This window comes from Anabrus simplex, chromosome X, assembly GCF_040414725.1.
Source record: "Anabrus simplex isolate iqAnaSimp1 chromosome X, ASM4041472v1, whole genome shotgun sequence".
NCBI classification, from domain to species: Eukaryota; Metazoa; Arthropoda; class Insecta; order Orthoptera; family Tettigoniidae; genus Anabrus; species Anabrus simplex.
The window spans coordinates 150,639,025-150,654,474 of record NC_090279.1 but is presented as its reverse complement, the minus strand read 5'-3'; the positions used below and the strand labels follow the sequence as shown (position 1 = coordinate 150,654,474).

Here is a 15,450-nt window from a genome sequence, read left to right as displayed (position 1 = left end):
AGGAACTCGGTTGTAATATGAGCCTTAAGCTTCATTTCTTAACTTCGCATCTGGATTATTTCCCTCCAAATTTAGGAGCTGTCAGTGAAGAATAAGGTGAAAGGTTTCACCAGGATCTCAAAGATGCAGAACGACGCTATTAGGGACGTTGGGATGTGAATGTGATGGCCGATTACTGTTGGTCGATTGAACGAGACGACCCTTCTAGAGATCATTCAAGAACTTCAAAAACCCGGGAATTCCACGGAAAACGGAAAAAGACGGAGGTGTGACTCTAACCTGCACATAATATAAGTAACAAAACTATGTATGTTTAACCATGTAATTTGTATTCAATGTACGGTTATATTAATTTAAAAGCAATTGTACAGCCGAAACTAAATAGGCGCTTTATGCTTCAGTTTCACGAATTTCAATATACATTAAAAATATAATACAAACCATCTACTTGCTAACAAAACAGCATTTATGTGTATTTAATGCATGCAAAATATGATTACGGTTTGGAAGCTGAAATTTACATTAATATATCAAATTTAAGCAATACTAAGTATCAACAATTTTACGTAAGAACAAAATGATATTTTGTAAAATTGCCACTAAACCAGACGTGGTACGCCAAAACTAACTTTTTTCTCGAATTCTGCGTTAAGAAATTTATAAAAACCGCCTATTTTCGTTTTTACCGGAGAAAAAAGTTTTTTGCAGGCTAGTGTTATTATTATTAATATTATTAGGACTGATGTTTTTACGGCCCACAATTGTAGGCATCATACGCTTTTGGACTTATGCAGTGTCCAGAACACAAGGTGAAACTCTTTACATTTCGCAGAGAACTTTGTTCCACGTCTTCAGAAGAAAATCTCGACTGTTCTCGAGCAAGACTTCTTCAATAATGAGGGTTTGAATTTAAGAATGCTTTACCGTTGGTCTGTAGTGATTGGTACTGTCGTTTGTCACTAGATGACTCACCACACGTTGGCATTCATAGCGCGAGGTGATGGCACTATCTTAGCTCCTATTAATATGTTCCCTATTCAACCGTTTGTGCGTTGCCAAGTAAATAGAAAGGTCAGAAGACGAATGAGGGAAATGTTAGGAATTCCACGTTGCTATCTTGGCATGAAAAAATCCAAAAGCTTTTTATCGTGCCAATTATTATTATATATTTGCGAATAAGCTCATTAAGACTACGTGCATTTGACTTCCTCTATCACATATTCCTTTCATTCTTTTACTGTGGGCTTCCTTTCTGTCTTCAGACCAGGTTGCTCCCATCTTCTTCTTTGGTCTTTCCTCTTAGACAACTTGCCTATTTGTGAAATTTGGATCTGAAGATAACCCTGTTTTGGACATCTGCTGGTGTAATTCTTGCCTGTTTCAAATTGATTTTGATTTCGTCAATCCATTTCATTCTTTGTCTGTTTTAAATTTACTCCTGTTTTCATAAAATTCGACTATTTGTTTAGTAAGTCTGTCTGGTTGCATTCATTTTAATTTATTTTGCCTTCACACCCTGTTTTTAATTTTTCTTCACATCTAGCCACTCTCCTAAATATTTGAAAGTTTTATTATTATTATTATTATTATTATTATTATTATTATTATTATTATTATTAACCTACCTGCCAGTCCTAATCGTTAAAACATCAAGTCTACATGGTCTGACATGAGTAGCCGGTTCGAGTTCCGTTGATCGAAAATATTTTCACCATCAGAATGTTGGCCGGCAATTTCTAATCACTAAATTGTGTACGAAAATCCTGAATTCAATTACAAACCTCTCCGCAGTGAGTGTCAGGTTTCTTAGTCCACTGCACACCCCAAAATTTAGGTTATTGCACATGTTTGCAAAACAACCTTCAAGAGGCATTATATTTTAATGAAACGAATGAATTTAACATAGTATATTAACAAGACATCAAACAACTAGTCTGAGCACAAAAAATGTGAAACATCATTTTTAGTAATGTTTTTGGTATGATAATCCTCAAAACAAGGTACAAGGAACAATTTTTACTTGCTTACTTAATCTGCTTACCCTCCAGGGTTGGTTTTTTCCCCGTCGGACTCAGCGAGGGACCCCACCTCTATCGCCTCAAGGGCAGTGTCCTGGAGCGTGAGACATTGGGTCGGAGGGTACAACTGGGGAGATTGACCAGTACCTCGCCCTGGAGGCCTCACTTGCTATGCTGAACAGGGGCCTTGGTGGGGGATGGGAAGATTGGAAAGGATAGGCAAGGAAGAGGGAAGGAAGCGGCCGTGGCCTTGAGTTAGGTACCATACCGGCATTTCCCTGGAGGAGAAATGGGAAACCACGGAAAACCACTTCCAGGATGGCTGAGGTGGGAATCGAACCCACCTCTACTCAGTTGACCTCCCGAGGCTGAGTGGACCCCGTTCCAGGCCTCGTACCACTTTTCAAATTTCGTGGCAGGGCCGGGAATCGAAACCGGGCCTCTATGGGTGGCAGCTAATCACACTAACCTCTACACCACAGAGGCGGACAAAAATATTTGAAAATGTGAATTTCTGAAGAATTTTTCGTCAGTGAAACATTCTGAATTCCTGACTTACTGCCATCGAATTTAAAGGCGGTTGGCGTGAATTGGTTAGTTATAGTCTCGTCTTCCCAAACCCTGTGATTAATGGGCGCTTTATTTACGTTCGTTCGCTACGGGCTGTAAGACCTCATCCTCACTTTCATTTAAGTCTTCGCCACTTGAATTATTTCCAAATATACCTCCTACATCGTCTTCATCACTGTCTTCAAATACTGAACAATCACTTTCAGTATTCATAAGAATTTCACGAACTGTATCGTCGCTTGTAAGCAAGTCAGCTCGACTTCGCGCAGCCATGTTCAACTGTTTGCAATTGACCCGCCAAAGCTGAAGACATCCGCTTAAATACATTTCATTTCCCGCGCTCCCCGTGGTGATAACAATAACCTAACGACTTCAAAATATAGCCAACAGATGTAGGGAACTCTCCGTTTTTCAATCATTGTCCAAAGACATACAGTTACGAACATATATCACTTCAAACTCCGACACGCAATATATAGCGCCGTGTGACCTTCAAGGGGTTAATTACAGGAAGAAAGTGCACAGTGAGAAGATGACGCTACTCACCGAGTGTACATAGACAACACTAGATTCCAGATAGACCCCCCCCCCCAGCCCAAAATCCAGGCGGCTCGCGAGCGCCGTACTTTACTACTTATAAATGTCCCGCATGCACTAGTGATGCATGGGAAGCCTAATCACTTGTTTTCCAAGGAGCGTTGCAACGTGCTGTATTTCGGATGTTGTGAAACAAATAGCAGGCATTTTTCTGCACATGTTCCATAACAGGGTGCATTGGTAAATATGCCAAAGCTGCAGAATTTAATCAGTTTTGAATGTAGACACGTGTAGACTTTCCACGCTATAAAAGAATTGTTCATATGAAACAAGAGCTGATACTGTTCGGCGAAATACGTCTGAGAGCGTCGCTACATTCCGACCGAATCTTCCATAGATTAAAATGATGTCTGTGTATTCTCCGTTACTGAACACACTAGGCATTGTCGATATACAGACGGCATATGTAGTGCTGCTGTACCAGACACCAGCCTAGTATATGTGGTCGAAAACGGGGCTTACTAATGCAAGGGGTTGCATTAGATGGGTAACGCTGTAGAACATGGTGCAAGTGACCATCCGGTTGTTATCTCTTCATATTCTGACGTAACCTGCCTGCTGCCAGTAGTTCCTCTGTGAAAATCAGTTAGTAGACATCCCATTCATCATTTGTGCATGCGGAACATTTATAAGTAGAAAGTACGGCGCTCGCGAGCCACCTGGTATATATCCATGTTAATTGTAACTTATTAACTTGCACAAAACCGGCCCGTGTTACCATAAGTTAAAAATGCACCATTGGTGAAGATTTTGATGTGGTGCTGAATACGAGAATTTTCTAACCCACAAGAGACATCTCCGTTGAATGAACGCCACTGAAGCTCTGGGTCTCATGTAACTCTAATTGAAGACCCGCAAGACACTGAATCTTGGTTAGCAACATAACTTATTAGGCGTACGTTGTAAACCCCACAACTCTTAACGTGCCACTAGTACTACTACAGTTAAAAAGCAATTCAACTTGTATGGATACTTTTATTACAGATGATACGAGAGCTGTTATATAAAACCACTTTCAAAGTAAACATCTTGGGCAGTTACGCACTTCTGGCAGTGTCCGGGCCACGTCTTGGAACTGTGGTAACTTTCCGCATCCGTTTTCTCTTCTTCGGATGACGCGAACCTCCACCTTTTGAGCTTCATTGTGACCTTGGCAACCAGTGTTCGCCATCTTATTACTGTACACTAAGAGCTCGAGAAAATTTCGTATCAACTGGACCCTGTTCTACTCCTCAGTCCAGAATTAAAATCGTTGAAATGGCCGGAAAAGAATCAACCTGGAACTATTCTCTTTTGGATACGTTCATTTTTCTTGAGCAGAGTTTTGACTTTCTGAAGCAGGCAGTAATCTGCTGGAGGATGAAGAAGGACAGGTATGTTATGGAGTGCCCGGTGTGCTGTGGCGTTGTCGTGATAAAAATAACTCCGACCTTGCAATAAACGAGAACGAGGCCTTCCATGTCGCACTGCGTCACGAAGACACCGAAGATTGGCAGAATATATCTCCTCAGTGACAGTCGACTTCATGAATACATTTAAAATGTACTAGTTCCTGGAATCGAAGAACACTTCAAGCATGACATTTCCATTACGCTAGGTACCATAGGCTGTACTCCATGCAGGTAAGGCGGAGCATTTGCCTACATAGCAAGATGGAGCCAGCTAAATTTCGGTTACTTCTTGAATTCTACCGATACTTCTAATTCTAATAATAGTGTTATTGTTTTTACGTCCCACTAACTATTTTTAAGGTTTTCGGAGACGCCGAGGAGCCGGAATTTAGTCCTGGAGGAGTTCTTTTACGTGCCAGTAAATCTACCAACACGAGGCTGTCGTATTTGAGCACCTTCAAATACCACTGGACTGAGTCAGGATCGGACATGCCAAGTTGGGATCAGAAGGCCAGTGCCTCAACCGCCTGAGCCACTCAGCCCAGCACTTCCAACTCTTTCCGAGCCATAGACGGGATATTGGGCCAATGGATATTTACTGAGGGTCACAGAAGGAACATTCTTCTTTGTACCGTAGGCAGAACATTTGGCCCGATCTCTTTCTAGATTGCTGTCGATTTGTACTTGTCAATTTTGTCAAGTGATGTGTTAGCCATTGTTGATTTCCGGAGTAAACATAGAAGCATGGAGAGCGTACGATGCGAGAAAAGCACCGAAGCATGGCCCATGTAAGAGAATTGTTTGATAATTCGAGTGTTAAGTGTAGATGAATGTGGTATTGATGATAATGACGACAATGATAATACAGTTATAAAGGTTCGTGCTAGAATGATGAACAGTATTACAGAAATCCAATTTCACACAAGGCAAATAGGAAGAGTCTTGGAGTATCACAAGTCAGTTATCGCCTCAACAAAGTAGCAGTGATTTGCAAGAAGAAGAAAAAGAAGAAGAAGAAGAAGAAGATTCCATGGGCCTCCAGAAGAACATCTTGATTAGAAACAGCAATTCTTGTTGAGGAAAGAGAAATGGTAATATCGTTATTCTATACAAAAAATGAATTATGTAAGAAAAACAATACATGTTTCAGAAATCCTTCCTTCCACCCTTTGTATTGAGATCTTTCACAGGGGAAGGATTCTGTAAAGTACCCAAGTAAATATACTGTATGTATAAACATATGCCAGTAGCTTATGTTTAAGGCAGTATTATTCATCTATTTGTGTTACTGATCAAGGGATTGTTTGAAACTAACTTAAATTTTTCTGGCTATTTTTGATGGTCATATGTTTTCAATATATATTTGGAAGAGATTGTAGGATTGAGGAAAGTAGTATTGAATGGAATGTTAAGTGACCTAAGTGAGGCATATGAGGAATATGGAATGAAAAGTAGATAAAGGAGAAACAAAAGGAATGGTCATAGGTTTAATGAATCTAAGAGTGAAGTACATGATAGTACATGAGGAATCAGAACAATTATCGTCCTTCAAGTATCTGGGAAGCTGAATAAGGGAGGGCATACAATGTGAACAAGACATCGAGTCGGGATAGCAATGACTAGATAATGTTTTAACAGAAAAAAGAGGTTGCTTTGATTTTGTGTGGGGCAACAAACCTGGACGATGAGGAAACTGGATGTGAGAAGAAATGAAGCGATGAAAATGTGGATGTGTCGAAAAATAGGAAGGATTGGCAAGTCATGAAGAGATGTGAAATAAAGTAGGAGAAGAAAGGAACATGATACAGATCGTGAAGAATAGGAAAATGAGTACTGGAGAGAGAGAGAGAGAGAGAGAGAGGAAGAAGGACATACGAGATGGTGAACGATATAAGCAGAACAGAAGAAGACTACGGAAGAATGAAGAGGAAAGCGGAGAAGAACGACAGGTGATCAAGTGGAAACCAGCCGCTGATCAGAATAAATGATGGAATAGCAATGGAGTCAAATCATATTAAACATTCATTTTAATGTATTTATAAGTGTTTTTTCAAGTGTTACCCACCACATCTGCAAGGAATGGCCATCACTTCATTAATTGTTAGTTATGAATTGTTTTTCTGAATTTAGATGAAGTGCAAATTTTGGAACACTTTGGAACCGAAAAATAAATAAATAAATCATCTGACACGTGTCCTAATAATTTATGTTGCCGATGAAGGTTCAGTGTTTTTCTGGTCTTCAAGTAGGATTGTGTAAGATCCAGAGCTTCAGTGGTTCCCAATCAATGGTGACATCCCTTGGGGGTTTGAAAATCTTGTATTCAACGCCACATCAAAATCTGCACCACTGCTGTCTTAGTTATACTATGGTAATAGAGGCCGGTTTTATGTGCGGTAATACGTTTGAAAGGGCACCAAATATCGTATGAAAAGTTCAGTACCTGGAAGGATCCGCTCGTTATCTAGATGGAAAACCTATAAAAACTTAGGAGAAGTACTTAGGAGAAGTGATTCAGCCATATAGAGAGGATTTCAAAATTACAGAAGGCCTATAGACTGACCTGGAAGAGATATAACAAAATGTAAATATCAGGGAACGCAAAGTTAAGATATTATAACTCAGTTATCAGACCTGAAGCACTACTGTATATGCCTCGGAAACCTTGATCAGTGGAGGTAGATCAATTATTAAAGGCATAAAAAACAGGAGAGGGTAATATTAAGGAAAATATTTGGTCCAGTTTGCCCAGAGGGAATCTAGAATCTGGGTAAAACGGATGCCTCAGGATTATCAACAATCTGAAAAAAATCACCTACACCATCAGGAAAAGGTGATTAAAGTGCTATAGCCAAATTCTCAGAATGAACAATGACAGGGTCACCTTTCTCTCTCAATGAAAGTCAAGAACAACTGTCTTAGTGAAATAGAAAAAAGACCTTCAGGAAATTGGCATCCCACAGGGAATTATTCAAGATCGACTCCAGTTCTAAAAAAAGCAGTCAACAACCATCATTTTGATGAGAAAATTGAATACCAGGACCAATAAACCATGGACTGAAGAGGGGAGGAAAATGTTCAGTGCCCAGATGAAGAGATTTTGGGAGAAGATAGAGTTGGGGCTTACACTTTGTAAAGCCAGACAAACAAAGATATATTAGCAACATATGATAAGAGCAGTCTTCTAAGGATGAGGGATATTTTCGTAAAAGGTCTAGTTTTACAGAATTATTTCATGTTTTACACGAAGGAAGGGATAGAAATAAAGCGTATTTTACTTCAATTAACACAACTTACCCTCTTTCTGAGTTTCTCCTTGATGATGGATCGAATGAAATTTATTAAAGTTTCGAAGAAGGAAGGTAAATTTATGTAGTTCAGCCCTCGTGGTCTACCGGGATATCCATCCTGAAACACACAATGAGATTACAAAATGTGAACCAAAGCTTGAATTTTTGATAGAAACTATGTCATATATATCCCAAGATATAAAAGCAGGAGCATGTCCATAGAGGACACGAAATCACTAGCAAAAAGAAACCTTGTAGTTTTATTTAACATCTGATATCATGATCAGAATCATGGGATCTACGGTTTTGGGTGGAATCTGAACCGTAAGGATAAGACTTAATAAACCCCACATGTTCGGAGTCGAACTACGGTGGCTTTCGTAATAATCCAATGACTTATCCTACTCTTCTATCAAGTTCAAGGTTTCCATTGTTCTAACCTCGGCGTTAATGGGAGTCATGCCTGAGATATTGCGATTTTTGATCAAAAATCAAATTTTCAATTTTAACCTCATTCATATTCAGTTATCAGTTATTCCCTAACAGAAATTTTAATGATCTGAATGCCAGATATCCCCGACCCAATGTCTCCGCTCCAGGACACTGCCCTTGAGGCGGTAGAGGTGGGATCCCTCGCTGAGTCCGAGGGAAAAACCAACCCTGGATGGTAAGCAGATTAAGAAAGAAAGAAATGCCAGATATAAAGAGTAGCGTTTCAGCGTTTATGGAGAAAACTCACGCTGCTTTTTTCCACGCTCTCGGACAAATGAGCTTCAAAGTTCTTTCGGACTAGCATTTCAGTAATCCCGCTGGAATATGTTTACATTGTAGAGGAGAAAGAAGTCTGAGGGAGTAATTTACAGTCCAGGGGAGTTTGAATGCAGGTATGTTTCTTAAAACTGTCAATTGATTTTTTTATCTACGTTAAAAATGCATAAAATGTTCCTCGTGACAGAGTTCTTATCGGATTCATCTAAAAATTTTAGAGAATGTGTGTGTATTTTATTATTATAGCGCGAAACTAGATCTTTGCCCATTGAATGAATAATAAAAATTGAAATATATATATATATCTCCAATATTCGATACCAGACTGCAAAACCCGCAGTTGTTCTAAAATATATGAGCATTTTTGACAATTTTGCCAAATTATAGGCAGAATTTGAAAACTCTGCAGCAAGGAGCATTTCCCACGCAACGTATAAAAATAAACCTTCTTTTTTTTTCTTATTCTTCTGTTTACCCTCCAGGGTCGGTTTTTCTCTCGGACTCAGCGAGGGATCTCACCTCTACCGCCTCAAGGGCAGTGTCCTGGAGCTTCAGACTCTGGGTCGGGGGATACAACTGGTGAGAATGACCAGTACCTCGCCCAGGCGGCCTCACCTGCTATGCTGAACAGGGGCCTTGTGGAGGATGAAGGGATAGACAAGGAAGCGGCCGCGGCCTCAAGTTAGGTACCATCCCAACATTTGCGTGGAGAAGTGGGAAACCACGGAAAATCACTTCGAGGGTGGCTGAGGTCGGAATTGCACCCACATCTACTCATTTGATCTCCCGAGGCTGAGTGGACCCCGTTCCAGCCCTCGTGCAACTTTTCAAATTTCATTGCAGAGCCGGGAATCGAACCCGGGCCTCCAGATGTGCTAGCTAATCACACTAACCACTAAACCTGTTTAACTTCTCGGTAATTTCATCCCTCCAGTCCTATTCTACTCGCGGGTGCTGGGACAGTTTAGAGGGTGCAAATCTTTTGCATCTCCGTTTTAGAACAATCAACTCACCTGCCATATTGCGAATATCTTCATCATCACTGACGGTGTCCACAGTGCGAGATGGCCCAGAGTACTCTTGGCGAAGTCTACGATCACATTCTCTCCATAGATAGTGGTTTCGTCGTGTTCCAGGAATATTATCTCGAAGACCATGAAGAAGACTTTGAGCATATTGTCCACCGTGTGTTTGCTTGGGTCGATGTCCTCCATTCTGAGCAACCACACGTATCTACCCTCAGAGTCCGTCCCCAGCATCATATTCATGCTGCATAACAAGAAAAGTTTGTATTCAGTAAGGTTACCGTCCTTCTGAGATCAACATTGTTTCACTACACCTTTAAAAAATACAATTTATAAGTATGGCACTTAAGACGAGCCAGAAAGCGTTAACTTGACAAAGTAAACTTGACAGAAAATATACCCAAATAACTCAGGAACTATTAAGTTTAGACTTTCGAAAATGTTACCACTCCTAATTGCAATCTCCCCCTAAGTGCTAACCTAGAATGAAGTGGACTAAGTAAACAGTTTTATATTTATTAATTTTTTAAATTTCCATATTCTTATTCAAGACGTAGGCGAAGTAGTCCTGTAAATTTTGTTCGACGGCTTGTTTTCTTTGTTTTATAATATCACTGGATATTTTTGTCTTTAATATGTCTTACGGCCGGGGAGGGGGGGTCATCTGGCAATTTGCATAACGATATTAGCGATACACAACGTGTGACACGATGTTACCTAGCAACCGTGCAGGCTGTGGCGTGAAGTATTGATGGATGGCCATGAAATGAAATGACGTATGGCTTTTAGTGCCGCGAGTGTCTGAGGACAAATTCGGCTCGCCAGGTGCAGGTCTTTTGAATTGACACCCGTAGGCGACCTGCGCATCGTGATGAATATGAAATGATGATGAAGACGACATATACACCCAGCCCCAGTGCCAGCGAAATTAACCAATTATGGTTAAAATTCCCGACCCCGCCGGGAATCGAATCCGGGACCCCTGTGACCAAAGGCCAGCACGCTAACCATTTAGCCATGGAGCCGGACATGGACAGCCATGAATGAGACTGAGAGACACGTTATCAAAGAGCAGTGTTGCCAACTTATACTACTAAAATTCCGCCAAGAAATCCGATCTCAAATAATAATAATAATAATAATAATAATAATAATAATAATAATAATAATAATAATAATAATAATAATAATAATAATAATAATAATAATAATAAAAATAAATGTCTGCACTCACCTGATCTGTGAGTTTCACTGGGATTAACCCCCTGCCTTGAAGGCGGCGAGTTAAAACTTGTAGCCTAGGCGTTTTACTGCCGGGTGCAAACTAGGTGAATCCCCTACCTCAAGAACAGGCGAGTTCATTAAACGGTCTTCCTTCATAGCATAAATATAAATGCTACTCTCTCACAGTTTCATTATTTGTCGTCATTCGTCATTTAAGAGACAAGTACCCTTTCCCCACGCATTACAAATTTATGATACTATGATCTCATAACATCAAATCCAAATGACATGTTTTCCTCATGTGACTGCTAGCTCCTGACAAGAAATACAGAATAGCTCGGAGACAGACTGGAGTACAAATTAAAAAAAAACGTAAAATAGATAAAACGCTAAATTCCGCTATAATAAATCTAGAATTCCGCCAAAAAATCCGCTGTCCGCTAAATGATATATTTCGCCGCTGACAGTCTTCTAATTCCGTCAAATTTAGCGGAAAGAGATGCGTTAGAGTACATATGGTCAATGTGATCTTGCAGCCTGTGATGTGAAGTATTGATGGATGACCATGACTAAGAGACATATTATTAAAGAGATGCGTTAGAGTACAGATGGTCAATGTGATCTTGCAGGCTGTGATGTGAAGTGTTGATATGGCCATGACTGAGAGGCATATTATCAAAGAGGTGCGTTAGAGTACAGATGGTCGATGTGATGTTGCAGGCTGTGATGTGAAGTATCGATGGATAGTCATAACTGAGAGACAGATAGCAGGCTGTTTTATCAAAGAGACCTGATCTCATCATATTCCAGAGAATTGATTATTTCATTCGTAGGCCATGATGTTCTGAATCCTACACTTGTCAGCTCCAAATTCCTTACAGATGTCTCTGAAAAACGATTAATTAGATACAAATAAATTAATCGTTATCGATTTTCCTTTGCCAACGGTGTTGAAATGCCGGATCCCGTGAGATCTCCGAAGTTAAGCAACATTGGGCGTGGTCAGGAGTTGGATGGGTTGCCACGCGCTGTTGGTGGGGAGGGGTAAGGGAATGTAGGAGCGGAAAGGAACTGGCCACCCTACCGCACGTAAACTCCGGCTCAGGAACACCTCTGCGGAGGTTCGGACCTGCCTTCGGGCAGAATAACCCTTACCTTACCTAATTTATCTTTCATTCATTGAAAGACATATTAATGATCGATGGTTTTTCACAAAGGGTTATTTGACAGATTTTGTTGTTGTTGCTATCGGCTTAGTAGTTTTTGAGATTAAAGTTGCGTTGGAAATAATGTCTAGTGCTTGAAACAAATATCAAGGTACTTTTTTTTTTGAAATCACATAAATATCAAACATTGAATTACAAACTAAATACCGAATTCTAGACAGTCATACCTATTCTGAGGATGCTATTAATTTAAGGGGTGATGTAACCGAGAATAAAGCACTAGATTTCTAAATTCAAGGAACCCACAACTTGACAGACTGAAAACTGAAAGTCCATTGTATGACGTTAAATAGTTACATTTTTCAGCGTAACTACTGATGGTATCAGACTGATAATTCTTCGGTCTAAATTATAATGTTTTATCTTAAATTTCATGAAGAATTATGAAAATACAGCAAAAAGTGCACAGTTCTAGCCTTCCAGGCAAGCAGCTCAATGTTGAAAACTTCCTACGGATATGAGCTAGGAATTTTAGGTAAATAAAATATAATAAAGCATGAGAATATGTTTTATTTATTCTTAAAAATTACAATCCTTTTCTTAATCATCGTTATCCGGTCGATTAGGTTAGCAGTTCGCCTTTTTCTACCACTACGAGCGCTAATGTGATCGAGTGCGGCGTTTCTCTTACGCCCTTATAACTAGATTCGCTGTGGGCATTTTTCGAAAAATTAAAAAAAAAAGCGCTTGAGGTTATAGAACCAAGGAGAAAACGAGTCAAGCACAAACGATTTTAGGCTGTTTCTCCGGAAGTGATTTTCTTCTTCTTCTTCTTCTTCTTTATCTGTTTACCCTCCAGGGTCGGGTTTTTCCTCGGACTCAGCGAGGGATCCCACCTCTACCGCCTCAAGGGCAGTGTCCTAGAGCTTCAGACTTTGGGTTGGGGGATACAATTGGGGAGGATGACCAGTACCTCGCCGCGGCGGCCTCACCTGCTAAGCTGAACAGGGGCCATGCGGGGGATGGGAAGATTGGAAGGGATAGACAAGGATGAGGGAAGGATGCGGCCGTGGCCTTAAGTTAGGTACCATCCCGCCATTTGCCTGTAGGAGAAGTGGGGAAACCACGGAAATTCACTTCGAGAATGGCTGAGGTGGGAATCGAACCCATCTCTACTCAGTTGAGCTCCCGAGGCTGATTGGACCCCGTTCCAGCCCTCGTACCACTTTTCAAATTTCGTGGCAGAGCCGGGAATCGAACCCGGTCGTCCGGGGGTGGCAGCTAATCACGCTAACCACTACACCTCAGAGGTGGACGGAAGTGATTTTCGAATTTTTTTTTAGTTTGATAGAGCTATCCAAGACTCACAGTTTAAAATATTTCCGGGTCTTTTACCCCTTCAACGTACGCACAATTGGGGAAATTGCTGAATATTACGTAGTAAGAGGTTACTTTGTCTGTTAAGAAATGTTTACAATAAGTTTACTATAAAACCTATGAATGAAAATATAATAATAATAATAATAATAATAATAATAATAATAATAATAATAATAATAATAATAATAATAATAATAATAATAATAATATACGAAGGTGTAAATGCTCGATAAAACTTTCATTGTCCACGAACCTGCTACGCAGGCGTAGCAGGGGGAGAGGTGATACTCCCACGTGGCGCGTCCCAGGTGGCGGATAGGGGGGTCCTAACCGGCTTGCCGGCGGACTTGAGGGAAATAAAATACCTCTCGCGGACCAAACACATTACCCCCTGCGGGTGGGGGACGCACATGTAGAATACACCCGCGATATCCCCTGCCTGTCGTAAGAGGCGACTAAAAGGGGCGACCAAGGGCTGACTGAATTAGAACATTGAAACTAATTTTGAATCGTACCATCAAGCGGGAAACACCATAGGTTGCCTGTACTTGCGAGTAGTACCACTAAATTCGGTACGAAATAGGTTTGTGATTAGTAGCAGTAAAAGCCTGGCCTGGTGGTTTCCAGTACCCGTGCGTCGTACCCATGTGAGCAACACCGCGGGTCTGGGCGTAGCCTGTGAGTTGTATCGCTATATGAGCGGCACCGTGGGTCTGCGTTGCCTGTGATTAGTACCCACTCTGTGAGGAACACCACGGGAATACCGGCGCCCGTGTTTAGTACACCTAGGTGAGCTTGCATCCGGGAGATAGTAGGTTCGAATCCCACTAACGGCAGCCCTGAAAATGGTTTTCCGTGGTTTCCCATTTTCACACCAGGCAAATGCTGGGGCTGTACCTTAATTAAGGCCACGGCCGCTTCCTTCCAACTCCTAGGCCTTTTCTATCCCATCGTCGCCATAAGACCTATCTGTGTCGGTGCGACGTAAAACCCCTAGCAAAAAAAAATTGGTACACCTAGGTGAGGAACCTTCTCGGTTTGCGTTGACTCTGGGTTGGGCCATTGTGTGAGACACACCATAGGTCTGCGTTACTTGTACGCATTGCAATACTTGTGAGTAGTACCATATTTTGTGGAACACCGTGAGTCTTCGCTACTTCTTATTAATACCCCAACATGACACATACCATGGTTCTATTTTACTCGCGACATGTACCATTCTGTGGGGCCTTAGACGTGGATTTTGCACCCCTTTAGACACCAAGCATCATTGTGCTTTATAAGTGGTTCCTTGGTCGGTAAATGTTCTTTTCGATCTGTATTGAGTCCGATCCACTGGGCCGATGACCTTCGATGTTAGGCCCCTTAAAACAACAAGCATCAGCATAAACTTTCATTGTAATGCACGTCTTGGTTTTGAAAAAGGTCCACTACAATACATTTGATAGAACATTGACCATATGAATGCGGATGAAAGCATTATAAAATCATTACGTCCATTATAATGACACCAAGACGTATATATTCCATGACTTATGCAACGCTGGTAAGTGCATGTAAGGTGACTGTCTTTTTCATGGTTTCCATGGCAGGGATGGCAAATAAAACAAGATGGTTGACACTTAGGGCAGAGATAGTATACACACAAACCGAGTGCCTCAGGATTTTTTTTCTCTAAGTAGTATATTCTATGCACTTGTCGACAAAAGCGACCTGGAGAACGTACTTAAAGAGGAAAGAAAAATCATCAGAAAAATTGTCGACCCAAAGCTCACAAATGAAGGGTACAGGCTTCACTCCACGGATATCATAGAGAGGTTGTCTAACTTCGCAGCAGACATCCAAAAAAGGCGTCTAAAATTGTATAGACATGTAAGCGGACTCTCACAATCTAGACTTACGTTCAGAATCGTCAGATACATCCACTACACCATGGATGACGCAAGTAAAACTCGATCTAGAAAGAGCGCAGATAGATTCAGCGGATCTTGCATAGGAAAACAACTATAGGCACAAGATAT

General features: G+C 40.9%; 1 protein-coding gene across 1 annotated transcript in view; it reads right to left on the bottom strand.

Moving 5' to 3' along the window:
• Window positions 1-15,450, bottom strand: part of LOC136886725 (retinol-binding protein pinta) — a 41,206-nt gene that overhangs the window by 6,651 nt on the left and 19,105 nt on the right. The window contains exons 3-4 of the mRNA XM_067159529.2: window positions 9,648-9,903; window positions 7,874-7,984 (exon numbers count right to left, since the gene is read on the bottom strand). Coding sequence (XP_067015630.2) covers window positions 7,874-7,984; window positions 9,648-9,903 — 367 coding nt within the window. The remainder of the gene's footprint in view (window positions 1-7,873; window positions 7,985-9,647; window positions 9,904-15,450) is intronic.